The sequence below is a fragment of the Camelina sativa genome, chromosome 1, assembly GCF_030686135.1.
Source record: "Camelina sativa cultivar CO46 ecotype springtype chromosome 1, ASM3068613v1".
In the NCBI taxonomy this organism is placed as follows: domain Eukaryota; kingdom Viridiplantae; phylum Streptophyta; class Magnoliopsida; order Brassicales; family Brassicaceae; genus Camelina; species Camelina sativa.
Genome location: NC_141880.1, coordinates 25962873 through 25987643, shown reverse-complemented (window position 1 = coordinate 25987643; position 24771 = coordinate 25962873). Strand labels below are relative to the sequence as shown.

The 24771-nt window shown below is 35.9% G+C and overlaps 4 protein-coding genes, 1 long non-coding RNA gene and 2 pseudogenes across 8 annotated transcripts; 4 read left to right on the top strand and 3 right to left on the bottom strand.

Moving 5' to 3' along the window:
* Positions 1-6365: 6365 nt before the first annotated feature.
* On the top strand, positions 6366-7082 carry LOC104701537 (signaling peptide TAXIMIN 2). The gene is made up of 2 exons (XM_019236222.2): positions 6366-6558; positions 6770-7082. The coding sequence occupies exons 1-2, from the start codon at positions 6461-6463 to the stop codon at positions 6891-6893; spliced, it is 222 nt and encodes a 73-aa protein (XP_019091767.2). The 5' UTR covers positions 6366-6460; the 3' UTR covers positions 6894-7082.
* Positions 7083-7237: 155 nt separating this feature from the next.
* On the top strand, positions 7238-9074 carry LOC104701565 (uncharacterized). Its single transcript, XM_087462877.1, has 3 exons — positions 7238-7741; positions 7867-8279; positions 8453-9074. Exons 1-3 carry the CDS (start codon positions 7577-7579, stop codon positions 8886-8888), a joined length of 1014 nt encoding a protein of 337 aa, XP_087319003.1. The 5' UTR covers positions 7238-7576; the 3' UTR covers positions 8889-9074.
* A 277-nt stretch (positions 9075-9351) lies between these two features.
* On the bottom strand, positions 9352-13017 carry LOC104701542 (pentatricopeptide repeat-containing protein At2g20540 pseudogene; annotated as a pseudogene). The gene has a single exon (XR_015564382.1). The product of XR_015564382.1 is annotated as a pentatricopeptide repeat-containing protein At2g20540 pseudogene (transcript).
* LOC104701550 (uncharacterized) lies at positions 9962-11168 on the top strand. Its single transcript, XM_010417268.2, is given in 4 exon segments — positions 9962-9991; positions 9993-10318; positions 10510-10883; positions 10886-11168. Coding segments are annotated over 4 exon segments (789 nt in total). The 3' UTR covers positions 10945-11168.
* LOC104701573 (prohibitin-6, mitochondrial) lies at positions 13008-15024 on the bottom strand. The gene is made up of 6 exons (XM_010417290.2): positions 14861-15024; positions 14519-14698; positions 14135-14251; positions 13855-14025; positions 13531-13743; positions 13008-13448 (listed from the first exon to the last, which is right to left on the bottom strand). Exons 2-6 carry the CDS (start codon positions 14681-14683, stop codon positions 13254-13256), a joined length of 861 nt encoding a protein of 286 aa, XP_010415592.1. The 5' UTR covers positions 14684-14698; positions 14861-15024; the 3' UTR covers positions 13008-13253.
* A 48-nt stretch (positions 15025-15072) lies between these two features.
* On the bottom strand, positions 15073-16074 carry LOC104701584 (fasciclin-like arabinogalactan protein 6 pseudogene; annotated as a pseudogene). The gene has a single exon (XR_015564392.1). The product of XR_015564392.1 is annotated as a fasciclin-like arabinogalactan protein 6 pseudogene (transcript).
* A 5396-nt stretch (positions 16075-21470) lies between these two features.
* LOC147950376 (uncharacterized) lies at positions 21471-23300 on the top strand. 2 transcript variants are annotated; one of them, XR_015564377.1, is made up of 3 exons: positions 21471-21610; positions 21856-21902; positions 22856-23300. It is a non-coding gene; the product is annotated as an uncharacterized LOC147950376 (long non-coding RNA). The 2 variants fall into 2 exon arrangements; XR_015564375.1 differs by lacking the exon at positions 22856-23300 and adding an exon at positions 22178-22447.
* Positions 23301-24771: the final 1471 nt, after the last annotated feature.

Sequence of the window (24771 nt, the reverse complement as noted above, 5' to 3'; positions counted from 1 at the left end):
TAAAGACATTTGGGTGTGTTGTTTATGTACCCATTGCACCACCACAGAGAACAAAGATGGGACCTCAGAGGAGGATGCGAATATATGTTGAATATGATTCTCCCACCATCATTAAGTATCTAGAGCCAACCACGGGTGATTTATTTAAAGCTAGATACACGGATTGTCAGTTTGCTGAATCCGAATTCTCTACATTAGGTGGAGAGACAAACAAGCTGGTCAAAGAGATATCATGGAATCAAACATCCTTGAATTGGCAAGATCCTCGGACTTTGGAATGTGAAGCAGAGATCCAAAAGATGATACATTTACAAAAGCTAGCTAATCAATTGCCAGATCCCTTTGCTGATCCAAAGAAAGTTACAAAATCGTACATACTAGCTTGTAATGCACCAGTACGTATTGATGTTCAAAAGGGACACAATCAAGTTGATACAGATTCTAAGGCACGTTTGAAACGTGGTAGAGCAATAGATTCCAAAGATAAGAACCCTCGGAAATCAAAAAAATGTGCAATTAAAAATGAGGTTACAGAAACCATAGACATGGTCGCGGCAGAACCTAAGGAACCGATCAATGAGGTTTGGGACGCTAAAACTCAAGGTCCTGAAGGTATTGATAATAATGAGATCTCAATAAACTATATCATGTGTGAAATTCAATGGAACTGGAAAGACGTCGACATCGATGAAATATTTGCATATAAGGTAGCACTTGAAATGAATGAGGATCATGAACCAACGTCTATATTAGAGTGCACTCAAAGACCAGATTGGATAAAATGGAAAGAAGCCATAAACGTGGAGTTGAATTCATTAAATAAAAGGAATGTGTTTGGTCCGATCATAAGGACACCATTCGATGTAAACCAGTAGGACACAAATGGGTCTTTGTGAGGAAGAGAAATGAGCATAATGAAATTGTGAGATATAAGGCACGGCTTGTAGCACAAGGATTCTCACAAAGACCGGGGATAGATTATGAGGAGACATACTCCCATGTGGTGGATGCAACGACTTTTAGATTTTTGATAAGTCTGGCTATAAGAGAAAATCTTGATTTGCGGCTAATGGATGTAGTGACCGCATATTTATATGATCCACTGGATAATGAAATATATATAATATTACCAGAGGGTATGAGCTCAAAGATAATAAAGGTTCTCGAGAACAACACAACATCAAGCTAAACAAATCCCTTTATGGACTAAAACAAAGTGGGCGTATGTGGTACAATAGACTGAGTGAGTACCTAGTCAAAGAAGGCTATAAGAATGATCCCATCAGTCCATGTATTATTATAAAGAAGTTTGCAAACAAAGGATTTGTAATCATAGTAGTATACGTGGATGATTTGAACATCCTAGGAACCTATAAGAAAATTGCCCAAACAGTTGAATATCTCAAGAAAGAGTTTGAAATGAAAGACCTAGGTAAAACTAAGTTTTGTTTGGGATTGCAGCTTGAGTACATAAATGATGGAATCCTTGTGCATCAAATGGCATATACTGAAAAGGTACTCATGAGATTCAATATGGACCAAGCCCACCCATTGCCTAGCCCGATGTTTGTGAGGAGCCTCAGATTGGACAGTGATCCTTTTGGTCCAAAGAAGGACAATGAAGAAGTTCTCGGTCCTGAAGTGCCATATATTAGTGCCATATGAGCTTTAATGTATTTGGCTAGCCACACTAGGCCAGATATTTGTTTTGTCGTGAACCTCCTATCAAGATTTAGTTCATGTCCAACCCAAAAGCATTGGAACGGTATCAAACATATATTACATTACCTACAAGGGACGCTGGATTTGGGTATATTTTATACTAACCATAACAAAGAATGTTTAGTTGGTTTTGCTGATGCAGATTATCTATCGGATCCACATAATGCTAGATCTCAAATCGGCTATGTGTTTACACACGGTGGTACAGCAATTTCATGGCATTCAATGAAGCAGACCATTGCGGCCACTTTATCTAATCATGAAGAAATTTTGGCTATACATGAGGTCAGCCGTAAGTGTGTTTGGTTGACATCAATGACTCAACACATCAGATCAGATTGCGGCATGGCCGATGACAAGGAACCGACCATCATGTATGAAGACAACACAACTTGCATTGCACAGCTCAAGGAAGGTTACATCAAGGGATATCGGACAAAGCATATTTTGCCTAAGTTCTTCTTCACACATGAACTACAAAAGGCCGGTGAAGTTCAAGTGGTACAAGTCCGATCTAGCGACAACTCAGCCAATCTTTTCACCAAGTCATTACCAACCTCAACATTCAGGAAGCTCACACATCAAATTGGGATGAGTAGACCTAAAGATCTTTAGTGATGTTCAGAACAGGGGGAGTAATATGTGATGTACTCTTTTTCTTTCACCATGTTTTGTTTCACAAGTCCATCGTCGTTTCTTGTATCTATTAAGTTTAGGACTTGTGTATCCCTATATATATATGTACTTTTATCGCATAAAAATTGGGTTACAAATTGATATGTACAAACGTGTTCTTTAGTACTATGTGTAGTTTAGATTATTTGCATCTTTTTGGTTAGTACATATCATGTGATCATGATTTGTAGTTTAATAATTTGTACTAAATGTCTATTGCCGATGTTGTGTCATTTCACGAATTTAAATTTGACTGTGAAAAATAATAATGAGTGTATATGAACACGTGCAACTCATACCGGTAGATTGGTTTATCAAGCCCCCTCGTATCATGTCGATCGAGGAGATCGCCGTGGTCAACTTATATACGTACGTACCCCCGGCCGGTTCTCATTTTCAATGACATTATCATATATCTATGGAAGTAGATAATCAATCATTTACTGTAATACCTCTTACTGACGACAACGAGACTCGCAAGTAAATCCTTTGGAAGATGTTCTTATTAAAACAAAGGACAGAATTGTCTCTTTTTACGTATAAGTGGACATGCACGACCTTATATGGGTCCTCAACAGCTACAATAATTGTTATTTCTCGTTTCCACATCACATTTGAAAAAAAAAAAATCTAATTCATGTCTATTCACAACAATTTTTACAGCTTATAAATCGCAATGAAAAAAATTATTGTAAGTTTCCAAATACTTTTTCAGACCCTTACTAGCTATATACAGGCTACAACACATCTCTACAAATTATATATCAAAGTCAAGTACGTAAGTCAATTGAGATCCATATATTTGCTAGTTGAACATTAATGTGTGCGCAGACTCCTTTCTCTGATGGGGTTAATACTTCAAAATAATCTTTGAGAGGTTTTGATGTTTTGTTGCTGCCGTTAATGTGGGACGATTCTACTTTTTCATCTAGGAAGCCGAAAAGAATAATTACTGGAGTCGTTATTATATAATTTTGGAACTATATATATATATCTAAGTTCTTATAGTCACCTAGTTCAGTTCCGACACTCTGGTTGGTGAAGTTTTGGATCTCTTTTCCCATAATAAGATCTCATATTTTAGCTAGTTCAATCTATGGTCCGACACTCTGGTTGGTGAAGTGTTGGATCCCTTCTCCCAGCAAAATGTAAATATATGGAATCCAGAGAGATTTTTTGTTGAGACAAAGATGCAATGTTTTCATAGTTTCTTCTACTATAACTTAAACTATCTAATGCTAGAGGTTTATAAAATATGTATACTGATGAATTCAAGTAATATAAGATGATGAATATATATCATTGAATTGTACACAGCTTGATTAGGAAATTGAGTATTGAATCTATAAAGAGATTGAGATGAAAAGCTATTTATGTACAAATGTATTTTGAAACTCATATTAGAGAGAATTGACAATCAGTGGATGTAAAGGGCCACACCCACATGTGACATGATAGGGACAAGAATGGAAACGATATCATGTGTGCAGTGTGCTTGTAATTAAAAATGAAGTGCAACTTTCATAAAAGGACTTGCCTATACTGTCATTAATTATGATGCCAACAATCATCATCTTTTTCGCTGTAAATAGCATATATCATATGTATATGTACTTAAAACGCATTCTCCAATTAACTTGGAATTACGATGTTCAATTTTGCCATTTTAAATAATAATCAGATTCTTGTGAAGGTATCAGCTAGCTAGGCTTTAGAATGCAATTTATATCCCCCCCCCCCCCCCCCAAAAAAACACATTTATATTAAAAGTTTTAACAAAATTAAATTACAAAGATAAGAAACCAATCAATCTCCAATTAATTAGTTTTAGTATTTTGTTACGCAGACACAAACGTCAAGAAACAAACAAATAATCTAAAATTAAGCGACGAATGATTTGTTGCAATTTAGGAGGAGATATGTAATAACCAAAGTTACATATTTGGAGGTTGGAGTGTCATGTAATGGCAAGAGACAAGAAGCGCAACCGCGTGAGTAATAAAACTTTAATAATACTTTCTTTGTATAAGTCCATGAAAAAGTTGCCACTGTTATCACAAATAATAACGATATATATAAATATTTTGATTCAACTGGTACGTTTATTTTATATTATTTTGGTTAAAAATGAAAAAAAAAAAAAAATCTGATTTTGTTGTGGATGGAGCTTGTGGCGAGCAAAACTTTGTCTTTGTTTTCAACTAGTTGGGACCATGAAACTGAAAGCTACAGTTTCAATCCATTTGTTTTGTGTGTGTGTGTGTTTTTTTTTTTTTTTTTTTTCTCGCTTGAAAACATCTCCTTATTTGATTTTTCTTAACGGTAATGTATAATGTCCTTATTTGGTTGATTGATATTCCAACTTGTACTAATGGGGCGTAGTTACGTTGCGGATGTAAGTCTAACTTGTAAGAAATTAGGCCTCATCAGAACTTGAAAGCCCAAGTGATGCATTCCTCCAAATCACACAAGCACAACTAACGGAATCGTATATTTTTTTTGTTCTTTCGAATCATATTCACGTCTAAACAACTTTAGGTGGTAGTTGTACGCAGTTTTTGTTTTTCTCCTCCTAAGCTTGAACGCAATGTAAATTACGTAAAAGGAATTTTTGTACTATTGGTAATTAGGATGGAAAAATGAAATCCCTCGATAGACGAGATTATTGAACTTGAGTAAGATGTGGTTTGATTTGGGTCCGGTTGCTGTTGACGATCGATCGAGAAATCTTTTTGCTAGGTACGTAGCTTCTCATCGTTAGTGAGCAAATTACATTTACAATAGAAAGTTTGTCATGAACCGATTTTATAAAATAATACAGGTAGATGACCACGTAACAGGTCGATGACAAACAGTCAAACATGTTGGTTATATAAAAGCTGGATTAGAGAGTTGTATATATATATAATTATACAGTTCATCAGCCATGTGCATGAAGGGATTTGTTGGAGGAAGGCAAGAATGAAAGTGCTTCCAGGAGCTTTGAGATGCTTCATGCAGAGATTAGGGATAAATTCGTTCCAAGTGTAGAAAATATATGTTTCTCATATATTCACAATGTAATGTACAGCTTTTTATATAGTGTTTACAAGAGAATATTCTAGAGTTATTGTAATTACAAGAGTTTCTATAACAGAGGTGATGAGATATTCTGAGTATCCTTGACAGGTGTTGAGATATTCTGATCATAAAGGAGTATCCTTGACACCAAGGTGGTGAACCAAACAGAAGCCGAATTCCAAATTGAAGAAGAAATAAAAGTATAAAACCAAGAAAGCCGCCTAAGAACAAACGTACGTTCGATGATATAACAAGAGGGATGGACTATGATATGAGAAAGTAAACAGTTTAAATCTCTTCATTGCACTACTATAGTGACCCATATTCGTAGACTACATTACCAGTCTTCTCAAATATATCACGTTTTCTATCAGACTTTTACGAATCAAGAGGGTATGTATATATTGTTTAGATATACGTAACATGTATAGGACGTGTTGGAAGGTCTAGTTATTATGATCGTATCTCAGTTTTTACTCTCTTATTATAAAGTACTAGTATATTTTTGGGAAATTTAATAAAAAATAAATAAAAATAAAGGCTTTGATTCTATATAGTATTTATACTCTTAATAGATAGCATCGCACACCCTCATGTGGTTGCACAACTTGCACTTTGCAGCTTCCCTTCATACGGTTCTCTTCTTCTTCTCTTGTAAAGGTTAAAGGTCCTAGCTAGAACTCTTCCACAACAGGACGAGGGAGCGGGCATTCATTTGTTGACTTTGACTCTTTGAAAAAGGAAGTTTTCGAAGAGAGATGACTTCCTTCCGTTGACTTAGTAGAGAGATGACTTAAAAAAGAAAGAAACCGCAAGGGTATTATGGTAATTGAGAATGGCCCGCCGCGTGGGTTCGGCGGTTATAACTTTTAATATTATCAACATCCCCCCGTGGAAACTAAAAACCACACTTTAATTTTATTTTTAGTGCTTTCTCTTGCTATTTCTAAAAGAAACAGAACAACTAAAACTTGTCTAGCAAAAAATCTCTGAAAGAGCAGCTATGGGAGAATGTAGACCTCTAGGCTTCTTACTAGGATTACCATTTGCTCTTGTTGCCCTCGTTCTCTCTCTCGTTGGTGCTGTCATCTGGATCATTGGGTACACATCGATCGTTTCTTTCTTTCTTTATTTTTAATTTTTGTTTTTAGATCATTGGGTACACTTACTTCCTTTTTTTCCAATCCTCAATCTTGAATCTATCGCTTATGTATGTTCTTCATCTTAACAATCAACCCCAGATGAGAGATCTCTACTAATAAGATCAAAATTGTGAATTAATAATATTGTAATGGAAAACAAAAATTTGCAGGACAATATTGAGTTGTTTGTGCCCATGTTGCTTCTGTTTCGCTGCGCTGGCCAACTTCGCTGTGTCTCTCATCAAACTTCCTGTCAATGTCCTCCGTTGGTTTACCCACTCCATTCCTTGTTAACAGCCAGAAGAAACAAGAACACTTCTTTCATCTTATTTTTATTATTAATGTTCTTCCTATTTGTTTTTTTGTTTTTTGTTTTTTAAATTATTTACTAATTATTATTTCTTTCATTCCTTCTTCTTGTGATTATGTGTAATTTTCTCTTTGTTTTTTAAAAATTAAAAAATAAATTAGTTAACTGCTTAATTTGCTAAGAGACAATTATTGTGATCACGAAAACATTTATCCTAATAATTAAATTATTAATCCATAACTACTGTAATTATTATTATTAAAAGCCCACTTTAAGTCCAATACAGCTTAACGGGCTATAGATACGGTAACGTAAACAAACCAGCAACAAAAATTGGAATGCGTTACGAAGATGATAAGAGAGAGCACCCGTCACCCAAACCAAAAAAAAAAAAAAAAAAAAATCAGTTTTAACTTTTAAAGACCAGACAAGTTCTGGAACATTCGACAGAGTTCTCAACACTCTGAGAAGAAAAGTACACGAGTCGTCCGTGTGTTTTGTTTTTAAGACCAAACAACAAACTCTTCTTATCTTCTTCAACCCAAAAACAGAGCACGACGATTATACCAAATTCAAACAAAGCACGATTCATCGTTCTTTTTCCAGAACAATTTACTAAGAAATATCAGGAAAAGTGAAGAAGCGAAAGAGAGAAGAGGAAGGTCGGATGGGAGTGGATTATTACAAAGTCCTCCAAGTTGATCGCAGCGCCAGTGACGATGATCTTAAGAAAGCTTATCGAAAACTCGCCATGAAGTGGCACCCCGACAAAAACCCCAACAACAAAAAGGACGCTGAAGCTAAGTTCAAGCAGATCTCCGAAGCTTACGAGGTATCTTATCTATATATATATATATATATATATGTAAATTATGTATTTAATAAATTCAATTCTTGTCTTAATGAATAGGCCCGTTTTCTAATGATGACTTGATTGTCTGGATGGTTAATTAATAGGTTCTAAGCGATCCTCAGAAGAAAGCTGTATATGATCAATATGGGGAGGAAGGTTTGAAAGGGAATGTGCCACCTCCGGACGCTGGTGGTGCCACTTATTTCTCTACCGGTGATGGTCCTACGTCCTTCAGGTTCAACCCTAGAAGTGCGGATGACATATTTGCAGAGTTCTTTGGCTTCTCTAGCCCGTTTGGTGGTGGTGGAGGAAGAGGTACACGGTTCTCTAGCAGTATGTTTGGTGATGATATGTTTGCCTCTTTCGGCGAAGGAGGAGGCGGTGGTGGCTCCATCCATCACAGTGGACCTAGGAAGGCCGCTCCTATTGAAAACAAGCTGCCTTGTAGTCTTGAAGATCTTTACAAAGGAACCACCAAGAAGATGAGGATATCCAGGGAGATTGCTGATGTGAGCGGGTAAGTCATGATCGAACCCAAATGGAACCCTTTAGGTTAGCTTGTATATAGAAATAGGCTAATTCGCTTACTCCTGTGTAGTTCATAGTGAAAGCAGAGCATTGGTCGTAGTTCATGACCTTGTTAAGTGATTAGGCTGAACGGTTTGTGTTGTTTTTTTTTTTTGTTTGCAGCAAGACTATGCAGGTGGAAGAGATATTGACCATTGATGTGAAACCAGGGTGGAAGAAAGGCACAAAGATCACCTTCCCAGAGAAAGGCAATGAGCAACCCGGTGTGATTCCAGCTGATTTAGTCTTCATCGTTGACGAGAAGCCTCACCCGGTCTTCACTCGAGAGGGTAACGACCTTGTAGTCACACAGAAGATCTCACTCGTCGAGGCCTTGACCGGCTACACAGTGAGCCTGACTACACTTGATGGTCGGAGGTTGACTATCCCAGTCACCAACGTGATCAGTCCCGAGTACGAGGAAGTGGTTCCAAAGGAAGGAATGCCATTGCAGAAAGACCAGACTAAGAAAGGAAATTTGAGGATCAAGTTCAACATCAAGTTTCCTACAAGATTAACCTCAGAGCAGAAGACAGGAGTGAAGAAACTCCTCGGCTGAGTTTTGAGTATAATCACCCACGTTACAGACAACAGAAGAGAGAGCCAGAGGATCAAAGCTTCTAGATGTACTGTTGTAAATCACAGAGATTGTGATTAAATATACTGTTTGCGACCTTTTTTGATCGATTTGTACCATATGTACGATTGAATACCCCCCTAATAAATTTTGTTGCTTTTCCTATAACCCAAACGCTATTAAACCATACTATTAAACACGACAGCATTGAGACACAAGGAACTTCGAGACAGGTTTCACCGGCATTGTTATTTTCAACAGCTCGTTCCAGTTTTCCCGCTCTTGCCAAAACATATGATCCCAATAGGCTTCCTTCTCTCTCTTCATTTCATTGAATGTCTCAATCCCTGTATATTGTTTGTTTGTTTCATTCACTCATCTCTTTTATAATTAAACCAAGTCCGGTTTGTGCCGGTCAACAAAGTAAGTTGGATCATGATAGATCTAGCTCAACCCAAACTCAATAATATGCAATTAGAGAATCAATCGAACAATACAGAGTCTTAGAAGAACGAATCGAATACAACTCAGCTCAATAAATGAAAGCAACTACGATCAACATAGATCGCCACCGGAGTCTAGCACATCGCAAGAGATTACAACATAGATTCAGCATAATCTTAATCTTCCCGACGCACACAAAGCTTCTGTATTTAAAGAGAAGAACTTCAACCGCAAAACTTCTAAATGAGAAAGAGTCTCTGCCTTCCTTTGCCAAGTCAACTCAGTCAACTATTCTTCTCTAAAACCGATTGGATTGTGTTGATACACCAATCGTATCAGATCAATAATGCGAGAGTACTCTTTATGTACTATCAGATTAAACAGTATGCTATGCTCTCTCCTTTCCTACTTTACTTTCAGAGCGATTCATCCTTTGTCATCATCATCATCATCATCATCAGAGGTGATGCACAACTCACTTTTTTTGGTTGCGATTTCTCCTTTCCTCAGCTCACGGTAAGTCTCTTGAACGGATTGTACTAATCTCATTATTTTCAGAACGATTTCAGGAACATTCCACATAAATCTCCACACTCTGTCTGAGAAGAAACATGAGTCACCCGAGAAGTGAGGATGATATATTTTGCCGAGTTCTTTGGTGCCTCTATCCCTTCTGGTACGAGAAATGCGGATGGTATATTTGCTGACTACTTTGGGGCCTCTAGCCCTTCTGCTCCCAGACGTGAGGCTGATATATTTACTGAGTTCTATGGGGTCTCTAGCCCTTCTGCTGCTGCTGCTGGTGGTGATAGCAGCAAAGGAGGAGATGGTGGTGACGGCTCATTGCATCACGGTGGAGCTACGAAGGCAGCTCCTATTGAAAAAAAGTTGCCTTGTAGCCTTGAACATCTTTACAAAGGAACCACCAAGAAGATGAAGATCTCCAGGGAGATTGCTGATGTCATTGGGTAAGTCATGATCATTCCATGTCTTACCTGTGAACAAAAAGTGGAACTCTTTAGGTTAGCCACTCACTTAAGACAGCGTTAATAGGGCATTTGTCTGTTAATAAATAGTGAAAGCATAGCCTTGATCATAGTTCATAACCTCGTTGAGTTGCAAAAATCGCATAGGCTGACCAGTGTTTTCTTACTTGCAGCAAGACGATGCAGGTAGAAGAGATTTTGACTGTTGATGTGAAACCGGGGTGGAAGAAAGGCACAAAGATTACATTCCCTGAGAAAGGAAATAAGCAACCTGGTGTGATTCCAGCGGATTTAGTCTTCATCATCGATGAGAAGCCTCATCCGGTTTTCACTAGAGAGGGTAACGACCTCGTAGTCACACTGAAGATCTCAGTTGTCGAGGCCTTTACCGGCTACACCATCAACCTGACTACACTTGATGGTCGGAGACTGACAATCCCAGTCAACTGTGTGATCCATCCCGAGTACGAAGAAGTGGTTCCAATGGAAGGAATGCCGTTGCAGAAAGACCAGACTAAGAAAGGTAACTTGAGGGTCAAATTTAACATCAGTTCCCTACAAGCTTAACCTCAGAGCAGAAGATAGGGTTGAAGAAACTTCTCGAATGAATTGGGTTAAAACCAGCCCATTCCAGACAAAACAATGTAGAATACGAGAGGAACAAGAAGATCGAAGCTTCTATATATCTTGTTGGAGATGGCTGAGATTCCGAATAAATAATGTCGGGACCTTTCTGATCATTTTGTAACATATGTATGATTGAGTGAGTACTCTTGCGACCTTTCTGATCGATTTGTAACATATGTATGATAAAAAAAATACTGTTGTGGCCTTTCTGATCTGTATAATATGCCTAAAAAGTTCGCTACTTTTCCACAATTCAAACGCTATTAAACCATACCTATATATGCAAGAGAATTGTTGCTTTTGATCACATCCTGATCCTGATGTGAAGTAAACAATTGCAGCACTATAGATATCTCACTCCAAAACGGTTTACTGTTATCTCCTGCAACGAATTCCTGAACAATGTTGTTCACTTCAATCAAACTACAACCTGGCGTTTTCTTCATATTTCCGTTCCTTATAATCTTTCTCAATCTCGAAACATCATCCCATTTTCCCAAATCTGCGTAAATATTGGCAAGCAAAACATAATTCCCCATATCCTCCGGCTCTAGCTCGACAAGATGATCCATTGCAACCAATGCAACATCAAGATTTCCCTGTGTTTTGCAAGAGCTCAACAATGAACCCCATATCTTTGAGTCGGGTTTCACCGGCATTGTCTTTGTTATTTCAACAGCTCGTTCCAGTTTTCCCGCTCTTGCCAAAACATCAATCAAACAACCATAGTGTTCAATCTTGGGTTCTATTTGATGATCTTGTCTCATCATATCAAAATACTTCAACCCTTCTTGCCACAGACTAACATGTGAACAAGCTGATAAAAGACCAATAAACGTGATCCCATTAGGCTTCACTTTGGCTCTCTGCATTCCATTGAATGTTTCAATTGCCCCATGAGCATTCCCGTGATGTGCATATCCTGAGATCATTGTACTCCATGATATTACATCTTTCCTTTTCATTTGGTCGAACAATTGAATAGCTTGACTAATCATACCACATTTCGAGTACATTTCAATAAGAGCATTGCAAACACCAGTCTGTTTCAGGAATCCTCTTCTCTCTGCATACATATGGATCCATTTCCCAAGCTCCAGAGATCCAAGATGAGCACACGACGGTAAAACAGAAATGAGACTGATCTCATCAGGCTCAATACCAGCTAACTGCATTTCACGGAAAAAATCCATGGCCTCTACATAACAACCAATCCCAGTATACCCAGAGATCATCGCAGTCCAAGACACAATCGTTTTATCAGGCATACAATGAAACAAAGCTTTTGCTTTCTTCATCTGCCCAAGCCGTGCATATCCAGAAAGCAAACTATTCCAAGATATAACATCTCAATCAGACATATCATCAAACACTTTATGTGCATCAGCAATATCATCAAACTTCATGTACATATCTATGAGCGCATTCTCAGTCACAACATGGAACTTAGGCCCGAATTTGCAGAGATGACCGTGAACTTGCTTACCTAAATAACATGATCCAAGACTCGCGCAAGATTTAAACATAAACGGAAACGTGAACCGATCTGGTAACTCGATGCTCTTCCTGAGCAGTTGCCTATATGTACGAATCACCTCGCAGTACAAGGAGTGGTGTGTATAAGCGCGAATGATGGAGTTATATAAGAAGACATTAGGACTCGATACTTGACTAAAAAGACGAGTAGCATACTCCATATCTCCAATCTTATCACAAGAATCCACCATTTTAGTGACCATGAAGCTGCTTTGTGACAATCCATGTATGATGATGCAGGCATGGATCTTTTTCCATTCATTACGGCTTTTGAATCGCTGTAGAAGAGGTACAAAATAGTTCTCAACTTCTCTAATTCCATGAAAGGCCATTAAAGCTAGCTTTTGAAAGCACCGACGCCACGAGAAGAAGAGGCTCGCGGTGGTGTAGTCAATTGGCTCCGACCAAACGCCGTTACACACAGATGTGTTGTCTGGATTCACTATACTAAGCCCAGTTTCATTTCCACGCCCATTATCAATTCTGTCACAGACTATAACATTCCAGCTTTGTGTAATGTGCACACATTATTATTTCCAAATTTGTAAATTTTGCTCACATACAAAAACAAAAAAAGAACTTGTCAATAATTCGATCTTTTTGTCTTGATCTCTGAAAAGAAATTGCAAACGCACGATACAGAAATAGTTACTCTGAAGAATCCGTAATGTCTTCATTCACAGCTTTTGGTCCAAAACATCCGAAAGACAATCATGGAAGAGAGCTCTCTGGTGTGGTTTACTCATAACATCTTCTACTTCTTAGGCTTCACATCAAGGTCCATCGCCTGCAGGTTAAGCAGGAGGTCGTCAGAGCTCAAGTAGACCTTGTTTGCCGATTTTGAGATGGTTTGGGCGATCTCTCTAGCTGCTTCGATCTTCCTCAGTGTTAAGAACGCTTGGTTGTTTGCGATTGCTTGACCTATGAGCTGAGCACTCTTGGCTTCTCCCTACAGACACTCCCACAGAAACATCGCTTAGCAAGATTTTACCAATCTAGGTTTATTGAAAAGGGAAAAAAATTATCCGCACCTCAGCACGAATAACGGCACTTCTCTTGTCCTGTTCAGCTTTTTCCACAATGAACTTAGCCCGCTCAGCCTCCTGAGCTGCCACCTGCTTTCCTTCTATGGCTGCAGTGAACTCCTTTCCAAATGTCAAGCCTGTGATGGACACATCATCCAGCGCAATGTGGAAGTATGCAGCTCGTGCAGTTAAGATTTTCCTGATTTCTCTACTCACCGACTTAAAAAAACACCAAAGAACAAAAAAAAAAACTCATCCATTTAAAAAGGGAAATTAATTTACCATGAAAGAAGGGAATCAATGACATGTATTTACAGCCAATTAGCTAACCTCTCTCTGAGTAATAAGCTGGCTCGCATTGTACTGAGCAACCACAGCTTTCAAGGTCTCGTGGATAATAGAAGGCAAAACTCTCTCTCTGTAATTCTCACCAAGAGCTCTGTATACCTCAGGTAGTTGGTCAGCCATAGGACGGGTAAGAACCCTAAGTCCAATTTTGACCTGAATGTTTCAATCCCACACAACACAAGCTTATCATGTATAGTTCATAGACCAAAACCACACAACCTGATATAATCCATTACTATAACAAGGGAAGGAAGCAAAGTACCATCTGGAGATCACGGCTCCCGGAAGTACTCTCAACTAGGTAAGGTTTCGCACGAACGTCATAGATGATTGGCCTCTCGAACCACGGAATCATAAGGTGAGTGCCCTCAGGGTACACCTACATAATCAAGCAAGCAAAGATTATATATATATACATATATATATATAGTGCATCAAGATTGACTGTTACAAATCTAGACTAACAAATCAACCTTGTAAACTTAACCTAGATGCCACAAACACAAGACTCACTACTAACGCTAAGCCTAACCTAACTTCAGGTTGATGTCACAAACACAAAAGACACAATTGTTGAAACTAAGGCGAATATTCAATTTAAAGATTCAGAGGAAACCATATTTTTTTTTTTTTGGCAGGGACTAACCTTGTCTTTGATACCAACAAGGCGGTTGAAGACAATAGCTCGATGACCTCCATCGACATTGTAGAGAGAGTGCGTAGCGCCGTAAAGACCGAGACCACCAATAACCACCGCAGCTATAACACCACCACCAGGACCCTTGGGAGCTTTGATATTCTTGAAATTCATCGTTTTCACCAACACCTGCCAATTTTACGAACACCAGAATCAAAATCCAAGGCAGAGAGACTGATCATGGAGATTTGAAATTCTTGGATCGACGATAAAGAAAACAAAAATGATCTGCGGAATTAGCTGAAACGAAAAAAAAAAAAAAATTGGAGCAGAAGAATCAGAAAGGCTTACTTGCTTAAACTCCGAATCCGATCTAAAATGGAAGTACCTGAAAAAGGAGAAGAGAGAAGCAGAGAGAGAGAGAGAGGGGTTAGGTTAGGGTTTCAAGCTCCAGTACCAATCAGGATTTTGTTGATTTTTTTTTTTTTTTGGTCGATCACGCAATTTCTGTTATTGGAGAGATCTTTGGGCCCGAGTTTTTTTTATTCCAGCCCATAAGTCAATTCACAAATATCACTTTTTTTTTTGTTTTTTAATTAAAAACAATTCTCATTTGTTGACAAACATAAAAAGATTAAGAAAATTACAAAGCAGATAATCCAACACATCGGTGAATCATCAAATCAATCATGCAAAAAAAAAAAAGTTGTTACTTGGGAATGTTTCTCAGCTTTTAGTTAATGCTTCAAAAAATATATGTAACCGAACAACAAAACCATACAAAGCCAAGAACAACCCCTAGACTTGTCCTCTTCACGTTTGATCCGGAGGATTTGTGCTCTTCATCAACAACAGACGGAGAATCGGCATCAGGCGACGAAGTTATGGATTTCGGGGCCGGAGCTCCTGTGGGTGTGGTCTTTGTTCCGAACAACTCTTCCGGCAACAACACTTTGTCCACCACGTAAATGGCTAGAGGAAACTGTTGTCGTAATGCATTATTGATCCGAGTCTCAACAACGCCGGTTGAAACATTCACTTGGTTGCTTTGTGCTTCCCCTGTGAAATTTAACCCAAAGACGCCTCCTTCTTGTCCCGTAGCCTGACTTCTAACGGGATTACTTGCTAAGAGAAGATCACTTAGAGAGTAGTATTTTGGAATGATATGGTAGAGCATTAGCTGGATTTGTTGTTGGTATGTGAGTCCGTTTAGGGTTCCGGGTTTAAGGTTGTTGAATGCGTTATCTGTTGGAGCAAATATAGTCATCCCTTGATCAGAGCTATTGAGTTGAACGCTTACCTGAAATCCGACTTGAGTTGTGTTGAGGAGTCGCATGAATGTAGTAAACTGGTGACCACTTTCAAGAATCGCTGTGAGATTGATGGGACTTGTTTCAGTAGTCGGAGCTGGAGCAATAGGTTGGCTTTGGATGTATGGGACGATGGAAAATAAAAAGAAGAGGACAACATAGGAGTATATAGATGAGGACATGGCTTTGTATATACTTATGTTGTTTTCTTGTCTTTCTCTATTTGTGTGTTTCAGTGCGTGTGCTAGATTTAAGTCTTGTGAGGTATATATAGAAAGAGTTTATGGGCGTTTAAGGTAACATGTCTGTATATGTGTGTGTGACTTGCGAAAGTAAGTACTTGATTCATTGTTATTTTTTTATTACAATTAACTTGATCAACAATTATATGATAATGTTTATTATTATTAGGAAATGCAAAACACTAACGTTGACAAAAATAGTTCTATTTATATTTACAAAGCTTCATGGTTTGCCAGTTACATTACAAATTTACAACAATGAAAGAAAAACTTAAAAATGGTAGTCGGTCATGGTTCATGAATATCGTTACGTTTTAAAAATTTCTTAATTATTTTTTGAGTGGCTAGGTGTGTATATATGGATTGTCAAAAATGAGTTTTCGTCTCCGAAGTCCCTAAAAGATTTCTGACAATCTCAAAACTCTTCTTTAAAAAGATTTTTTTTAATTATTTTTAATTCTAAAAACTGGTATTTTATTATGTTACCCTAGAAAAAATAAAATAATTACATTAAAAACCTGGGTTTAATCCACCCACCCAAGATCTATTGAATTTAATCTAAAATATATAAAAAATATATTTAAAACTAAAACAAAAATATAAAAATAAACTAAACAAATTTTTTAATTTCATCATTTTCTTCCTTTTCTAACTCTTTTCATTTTTTTCGTGACGGCGATGAACAACAACGGCGAGGGGATGATCTCTGGAACCAACCCAGAAAGAAGAAACGATGGCTCCATTCTTTCTCTTTCAAAACTAGATCAAATCCCTAAAAACTGAAAAAAATTTGAAATAAAAACTGCAATCTGAAAAACGATTTTGTAAAACTTGAGAAACTAGGTATTCTGTTATGGTGTTCAATTGATAATGAAGATAGATCTAAAATACAAACTTTGGGATTATAATTTGTGAATTCTGGGTTCATGTTCGTATTTGAATTTCAGAGTATAACTAGTATAACTAAGTAAAACTAGTATAACTAAGTAAAACTAGTGTGATTTTAATATATAAGTACAACTAGATAAAACTAGTAAGATGAAATGGTTTCAGCAGCATTCACAGAGAATGACTCAACGATGAACGAAAATTGTGATTTTTGGGTTTATGTTTGTATTTGAATTTATGGATATAACTAGGTGAAACTAGTGTAATTTTGAAATATTAGTAGAACTAGATAAAACTAGTAAGATTTTCTATGTAATACTAGTATGTAAAACTATCCGGTAAATTAGAGAATTTGGATCATTCAATAGTGTAGAGATGAAATAGTTTCAGCAGCATTCACAGTGAACGACTCAACAACGACGAACAACTCAACAGTGATATGTAGAAACAACGGCGACGATGAACAACTCAACTGCAAGCGACCTCTGTAACTAATACAGGAAGAAGAAACAACGGTGATGAACGACTCAACGATGATGAACAAATCAATGACGAGTGATCTCTGTAACACATTAAGGAAGAAGAAACAGTGGAGATGAACGACAACAATAATAAGAAAATCCGGAATGATGGCGGCGATAAACCAACTTGGGAAGAAGTACAAGCCAACCGTGAGCGACTCCATCGACTCCATGAATAAGTAGTTGGATTTGATTGAACAAGTAAAACTATATAAAACTCATTTGTTTTGGTTAAGAAGAGATTCATGATTTGTTTGTTCTGCATCTTATTTATGAATTTCTGGGTTTTAAGTAATACTAGTATATATAGGTATAACTAGTATGTTTTTGTAATGCTGATAAAACTAGATAAAACTTGTCGTATTTTATTTGTAATTAACTATTTGTTGTAGAGACAAAAAAAATAAAACCACACGTGCAGTTGAAAAAAAATCTGAATTGTATTGCCACGTATGCAATATGTGTGTTCACACTTAGTGTTCACACATAGTTATACCAAGTATAATAGTTGTACCAAAATTGCAAATAGTTTTACTTTTGGGGTTTTTTCATTTAATTAGTTTTACCCACTCTTAAAATTATATTTTTTAGTTTTACAGTTGATTAAAGTCTATTCACATATAATTATGAGTTTTTTATGCATTCATATGTTTAAAACCTACAATGGTATAACTTTGTCATTCTAACTTGATTATTATTTACAAAGTGACCTTAAAAGTATAAGGAAACACTTGTTTAAGTTCTTACATAACAACCCAAAGTTCATATATTTTTTAAAATTTCATTCTTTGTAAACATTTTAAAATTACTTGTGACGTTTACTAGTACACACATTATTATGTTATCTATAAAATCATTTTATGGATTTTCAATTCAGTTTTACCAGTTTTATCAGTTTTATCTTTGTTATAGATGTTTTACTCTGTTATGACATAATTGTTTTACTCTGTTATGACAGAGCAAATATACACATCAAGAGAAAGGAAAAATCAAACATTACTAAATTTTAAAATAAGTTTTACAATAGTTGAGACATAACCAAGAAAGTGTAGTACAAACCAAAAGATCAAACATGAATCAAACAATAGTGTTAGGTGCAATTTCATCATCCTTTGAATGTTGCTCAACTACAATTTGACGTGACTTTCAACAAACTCAAGCTTCTTTTATATCCTTGCTTTTAACATCAACAAAGTTATATTCGTCACATGTGTCTTGAGCATTATATTATATACATGACATTCACGCTTAAAATATATGCTGACGTTCTCTCTCATTTTATCCTGCCAAAAAAATTCTAAAAAACTCAATTAGTAATACTACTAGTTTTACTAGTTGTACTACATTAATCAGTATTACCAGTTTTACTAGTTATACTACATTTACTATATTACCAGTTTTACCAATTTTACCCAGTCGGGATAACTGAAAATTGAATAGTTTGACGTTCTAATCTCTACAATTCACTACGATTCAACAGTAAAATTCATTTCTTATCAACTAAATAGCTCAATCGACCCATAACCCATGGTAAAACACCCAATTTGCTAAGCATCTCAAGCAAAAACCAATCTAAATTTCCAAAATTCAAAACCTAACCCTATTCATCAAAAAAAATTATTCTTATGTTGAAGAACACACTTGTATTTTGAAGGAAAGCTTGATAACAACTCGAAAAAGGTGAAGAAACGGTGGTAATGGAGAGTTCCGATGAAAAATCGCCGGCGGTGGAGAGCTCCGGTGAAGAACGACGACGACTGAGGAAGAGAAGATATCGGTAATGATTTTTTTTTATTTTTTTTTTATTTTTGTTTTAAAAATAAAAATAAAAAATAAAATAAAAATTGAGAAAGGAAGGAAGGATATTTTAGTCTTAACATATTTCATTAAATGAGAAAGGGGTATGGAGAATAGAGAGGGAGATAGGAGACTTGTAAAAATTTTATAGGGAGTTTTGAGATGAATTATCCGTCAAAAATATAGTCTGGCATTGACGGGGCAACGTGAGGGTCATATCCAAAACTGCTCTACATGACATTTGGTTGGGAAAAAAATGGTAATTTTTGAATACCAGATTGGACTTGGACTCAAATAGTGAGTAGCTTTTGCGTCTAGCTCAAATAGTAACCCCGGTAGGGCGGATATACATCTCTCGGGATTTTCAAACTGTAATGATATAAAATATTCTGTAACATGTCACAAAATAGCTAATTTTTTAAGTTTTTAGATATCCATCATTTACATTTTTGGTTGTTTGATTGACTATTAAAATACAACAATTGATATTATTATTTATAAATTTAAATTTCTGTATGTTATGTGTATAAGTGAAGTTGTCTATTGTATTTGTAATTTATTGTTAATAATGTTTTCTATATATTACAAATTCAATTTCAACCATAAAATTTACAAAATCTGATAGTCTAATATTATTTTGCTAAAATTGTCTTAATTCAAAATTTTTAAAATTTAAACTGTTAAAAATATATCTATAAATTAATAAAAAAATAATTATTATTAATTTATAAAATAATAATTATTAATTTATAGATAAATTTATATCACTATAAATTAATAAAATACTTTGGTCCCAATATTATTAATTTGTAGAAGTTTTACTGTATATAGTTGGTTATTTCTGATTTAGATAAACCCTAACTTATTTTTGTCAACTTGCTAATATGATTTGGGAGTCTAACTCTTTCAGGATGGATTGGTTTGAGTGATCGTTCATTCCTGGTGCAATCGAAAATATGGCCCTAACTATTGATGATGAATTTATGAATGAACAATAGAAAGTAGTATCTTCAAAGGAGACGAAGGAAATTGAAAAGGATTGGAAATCATTGAATGCCTATGAGGCCAAGTATATGTCAGTAAAAACTAGCCTCCTGAACAAGGTGAGCTCTGCTATATTCAAATCATCTGATTACACATTTTGTTTGGAGATGCATTTTCCTTTCTTTTGGTTTTGTTTTTTGTAGTGCTTGATTTCATGTTTCACAATCACTCTCGGATAAAAAATCTAATTATGGTTTACTCGTTCAGTAAGACTAATTTGTAATGATTTAATCTGATATTTGAGGTAACAAAAAACCTATGAACAAAACAACCGCAAATAGCAGTTTCAGAAGCAATTAATTGACCAAAATGCTGTTCAAAATTTTTAAATGTAACGCTAACGCGAAAGTGTGTTAATTGTGCATCACTTTAAATGGTGAGAAATTAAAATTAATTATTAGTGTTATACACTAAAACCTGTATAAATTATTACTCTATAAATTAATAAATTTTGCTAGTTTCATATCATACCAGTGTAAAAAATAACAAAATTCGATAAAATAATATTTTTTTTGAAATCCACATGTAAAATATGGTCTAAATAATATCATAAATTAATAATCATGTAAATTTACATATATATATATATGCTGATATAATGATGTATGTTTTTCTTATATATATATATATATATGCTGATATAATAATGTATGTTTTCCTGAAAGCTCATATATATAAAACAATTGTTAAGTTGTATTTTCAAACTGTAATGATATAAAATATTCGGTAACATGTCACAAAAATAGCTATTTTTTTAAGTTTTTAGATATCCATCATTTACATTTTTGGTTATTTGATTGACTATTAAAATACTACAATTGATATTATTATTCATAAATTTGAATTTATGTATGTTATGTGTATAAGTGAATTTTTCTATTGTATTTGTAATTTATTGTTAATAATGTCTTCTATATATTACAAAGGTGTTGTTCGTTTGGTGTGTTGGATGCAGTATCTGGATGCAGATACAGATTATTGTTTGTTTAGTGATACTTGAGAAATAAACCAGATGCGGTATCTGGATCCATTTTAAAAACTTATCCAAAAAAATTTGAATTTCTGGATGAGATATTTTTGAGAGTTTGGCTACAGTAATCTCATCCAGAAATTATAAATGACGATAATACCCCTAATTTTAATTCTCAAATTTACAAACCCTAAATTTTCCAAACTCGATTAAGCTCTCTGTTTCGTTCTCCAACCACAAAAGCTCGACTCCATTAAAGCTCTCAGCTCTGGTTTCATTATCCACCATAGAAGAAGCTCTGGTTCCGATTCTCCAAGCTCACAGAACTCGTAAGATATAGCTCTTGTTCTTATCAGTTTTGCTATCTATGATTTTTTCCGATTCTCTGATTTTGCTCTTGGGTGTTTATGAAACGATGAGGTTTAGCTTTGATTCCTAAGAGATGTGTTATCTATGATTTTTTTCATTTGGGTGTTTATGAAACGATGAATTTAGCTTGTGTTCTTAAGAGATTTATGAACCGATGAGATTTATGAAACGATGAGATTTGTGACTTTACTTATTTCAAATGCAGATTGTGCAATCAAAGAGTAAACAATGACATCTGTACCAGGCAGTGATGTAAGTATCCTCTTCTACTTCTCTGCAACTTATGTTTGTGATTTGTGATCCGATTTATGTGTCTTCAGTTGTAGTTAGTATGGTCTTTGTGATTTGTGATTGCTTTATGTGTTTATACTCAACTATGTTTAGCCTTTGCCTTATGTATCTTGTGATGGGTTTGTGATTTGTTTCTGATTTGTGATTGCTTTATGTGTTTATACTCTATCTATGTTTAGCCTTTGCCTTATGTATCTTTTGATGGGTTTGTAATTTGTGATTGATTTGTGGTTTAGAATCTAATATGGAGTGATGAACAAAGCCGTTTTTATCTTGAACTTCGACTTGAAGAGAATCTAAAAGGCAATATAAGAAACCACATAGTGAATGAAGCTGAGAAACAAACGATTACATCCAAGTTCTATGATGCATTTGGTGAGAAGCATAATTGGAAAAAATTTAGGAGCAAGTTTAATACGTGTAAAAAGCAATACACAACTTTCAGGAAATTGACTCATAATAGAACTGGAATGAGCTATTATCCCAATGGGTCCATAGACATGAGTGATGATTAGTGGGATGAGCTATTATCCATCCAATACATAAAATTTACAAAATCTGAAAGTCTAATATTATTTTGCTAACATTGTCTTAATTCAAAAATTTTAAATTTTAAACTATTAAACATATATCTATAAGTAAATAATTATTAATTTACACTATAATATAAATATTATTAATTTATAGATAAATTTATATCACTATATATTAATAAAATATTTTGGTTTAATTTATAGAGGTTTTATTGTAGTAACTGAAACATATATTCCCTATATAGGAATGGAAATGTGCTTTCAAGTAGGATATACAAAATAGGTATCTTTAGTTTTATCTTCAACACGAATTTTATTATTAGCTAGCACAGTTGTAAACAAGATTATATATTAATACATCTATTTTTCATGTCAAATTAGGAATCGAACTGTGTCTTGTCCAAAGATAACAGGGGTGGTCGGTTTGTATATTAGCTACCGACTAAAACATTGGGACATAACTCATCCGCAACCTTGACTTTTAGCAAGCTTTTTTTTCTTGTTTTGGCCTCACTTCCTATTATGGTGGTAGAAGTTTCAGAAAGCTTCCATGAACAACCGGAGCAGGAGGAGGTCGATCACAAGGTGGTCTCGACGTTGTTTCTAATGAATCTGAGGTCTACGATGGTCCATTATCTATGGGAACAGCTCAAAACACACACAGCCAATTGATGCACACACATATATTCAAGATTTGGAAATAGCCAAATGTTGAACCAACAAAAGAGATTGTTGTGTACCAAAGAGTGACTTGACCATTGGTCGCGTCGACCTTTTCTTCTTCTTTATCTCTGCTACAAAAAGACATTAAAGCATTTAGTAACATTCAAACAAAATTGAAATCAAATACAAGAACCATTGATCAAAGTATAAGTATTGTACCCATTCCATGACCAGGAACTTGGTAATCATTAACAAACTCAAAGTTCTTGTATGTATACCTGTTGTAAAACCCGATCAAACTTGACCAATATGAACACGAATCAAAACTGTATAAGAAGATTAGACTTGAGAAAACTTAAACGAACAAGAGAAGAGACGACACGCGATTTAACAAGTTCACGTTACCAAGGTGGAAACGCTACGTCTCGCCGGAGAGAACTTCTCTGGTAATCCACTAGAACAATGTTCAATTCTGATTACAAAGCTCTCTCTTCTCTCTCTTCTGTAACCGATTACTCTCTCTCTCTCTCTAATCTCTCCTTAATCTGATCTAACAAACTTTCTGATCGAGCTAAGAAGAAGATAAACGATAGAGTAATAAGAAGGACGAATCTACCCTAAGCTGTTTGCAATAACCTCTATCCGTGCCACTCACACGTGATCCTCACATGTGTGAGTTAGAGCTTGTATCGAACCCTCTCATACACCAAGAGTATTCTCCACACTTAAGCATTTCTTGATGCTAAATCTGAGTCATAACACTTCAATTCTCCACCTTGACTTTGATTCTACCGCTTAACTGCTGCTCCATCTAGTCTTGGATTACCCCTCTCCGGAACCTGAGCTTCACCACTCTGAACCCTGAGTTTCACCACCCAGTCTACAAGCTTAATTGCTCCACCTTGAGTTCAACCACTCAATCTCCGAGCTCAACCGCTCCACCCTGAGTTTAACCACTCAGAGAAACCTTGATAATTAACAACTCGTAACCCGGAGCATCTCCAGTGATCCATCCAACTTATCCATAGGAAGTACCTAAGTGAAGATATCAGCTGGATTGCATTCACTAGCAATTTTAACCAACTTCACCTTACCTTCAGCAACAATATCTCTAATAAAATGCAATCGGATATCTATATGCTTGGTTTTCTCATGATGAACAGAGTTCTTTGCCAAAGAGATCGCACTTTGAGAATCAAATTGTACCTCTACAGAAACTTGAGAGAAGCCAACCTCTGCTGCTAATCCTCTAAGCCAGAGAGCCTCTTTCACCGCCTCTGTTAAACCCATATACTCAGCCTTTGTCGATGAGAGAGATACCACTTTCTGCAGCCTTGACTTCCAACTAATAATGTTCCCTCCTACTTTAAAAACATACCCAGTAGTAGATCTCCTAGAACCACTATCACCATCATGATCTGAGTCACAATACCCTCGCAACACAAAATCAACTTGTTTCCTGTAACACAAACTTCTTTTCTCCGATCCTTTAATGTACCTCAAGACCCACTTAGCCGCCTCCCAGTGACTATTAAGAGGTTTACCCATGTACCTGCTAATAACCCCAACAGGATACGCTAGGTCCGGCCGAGTACCTATCATTGCGTACATAATACTACCAACAGTATTAGCAT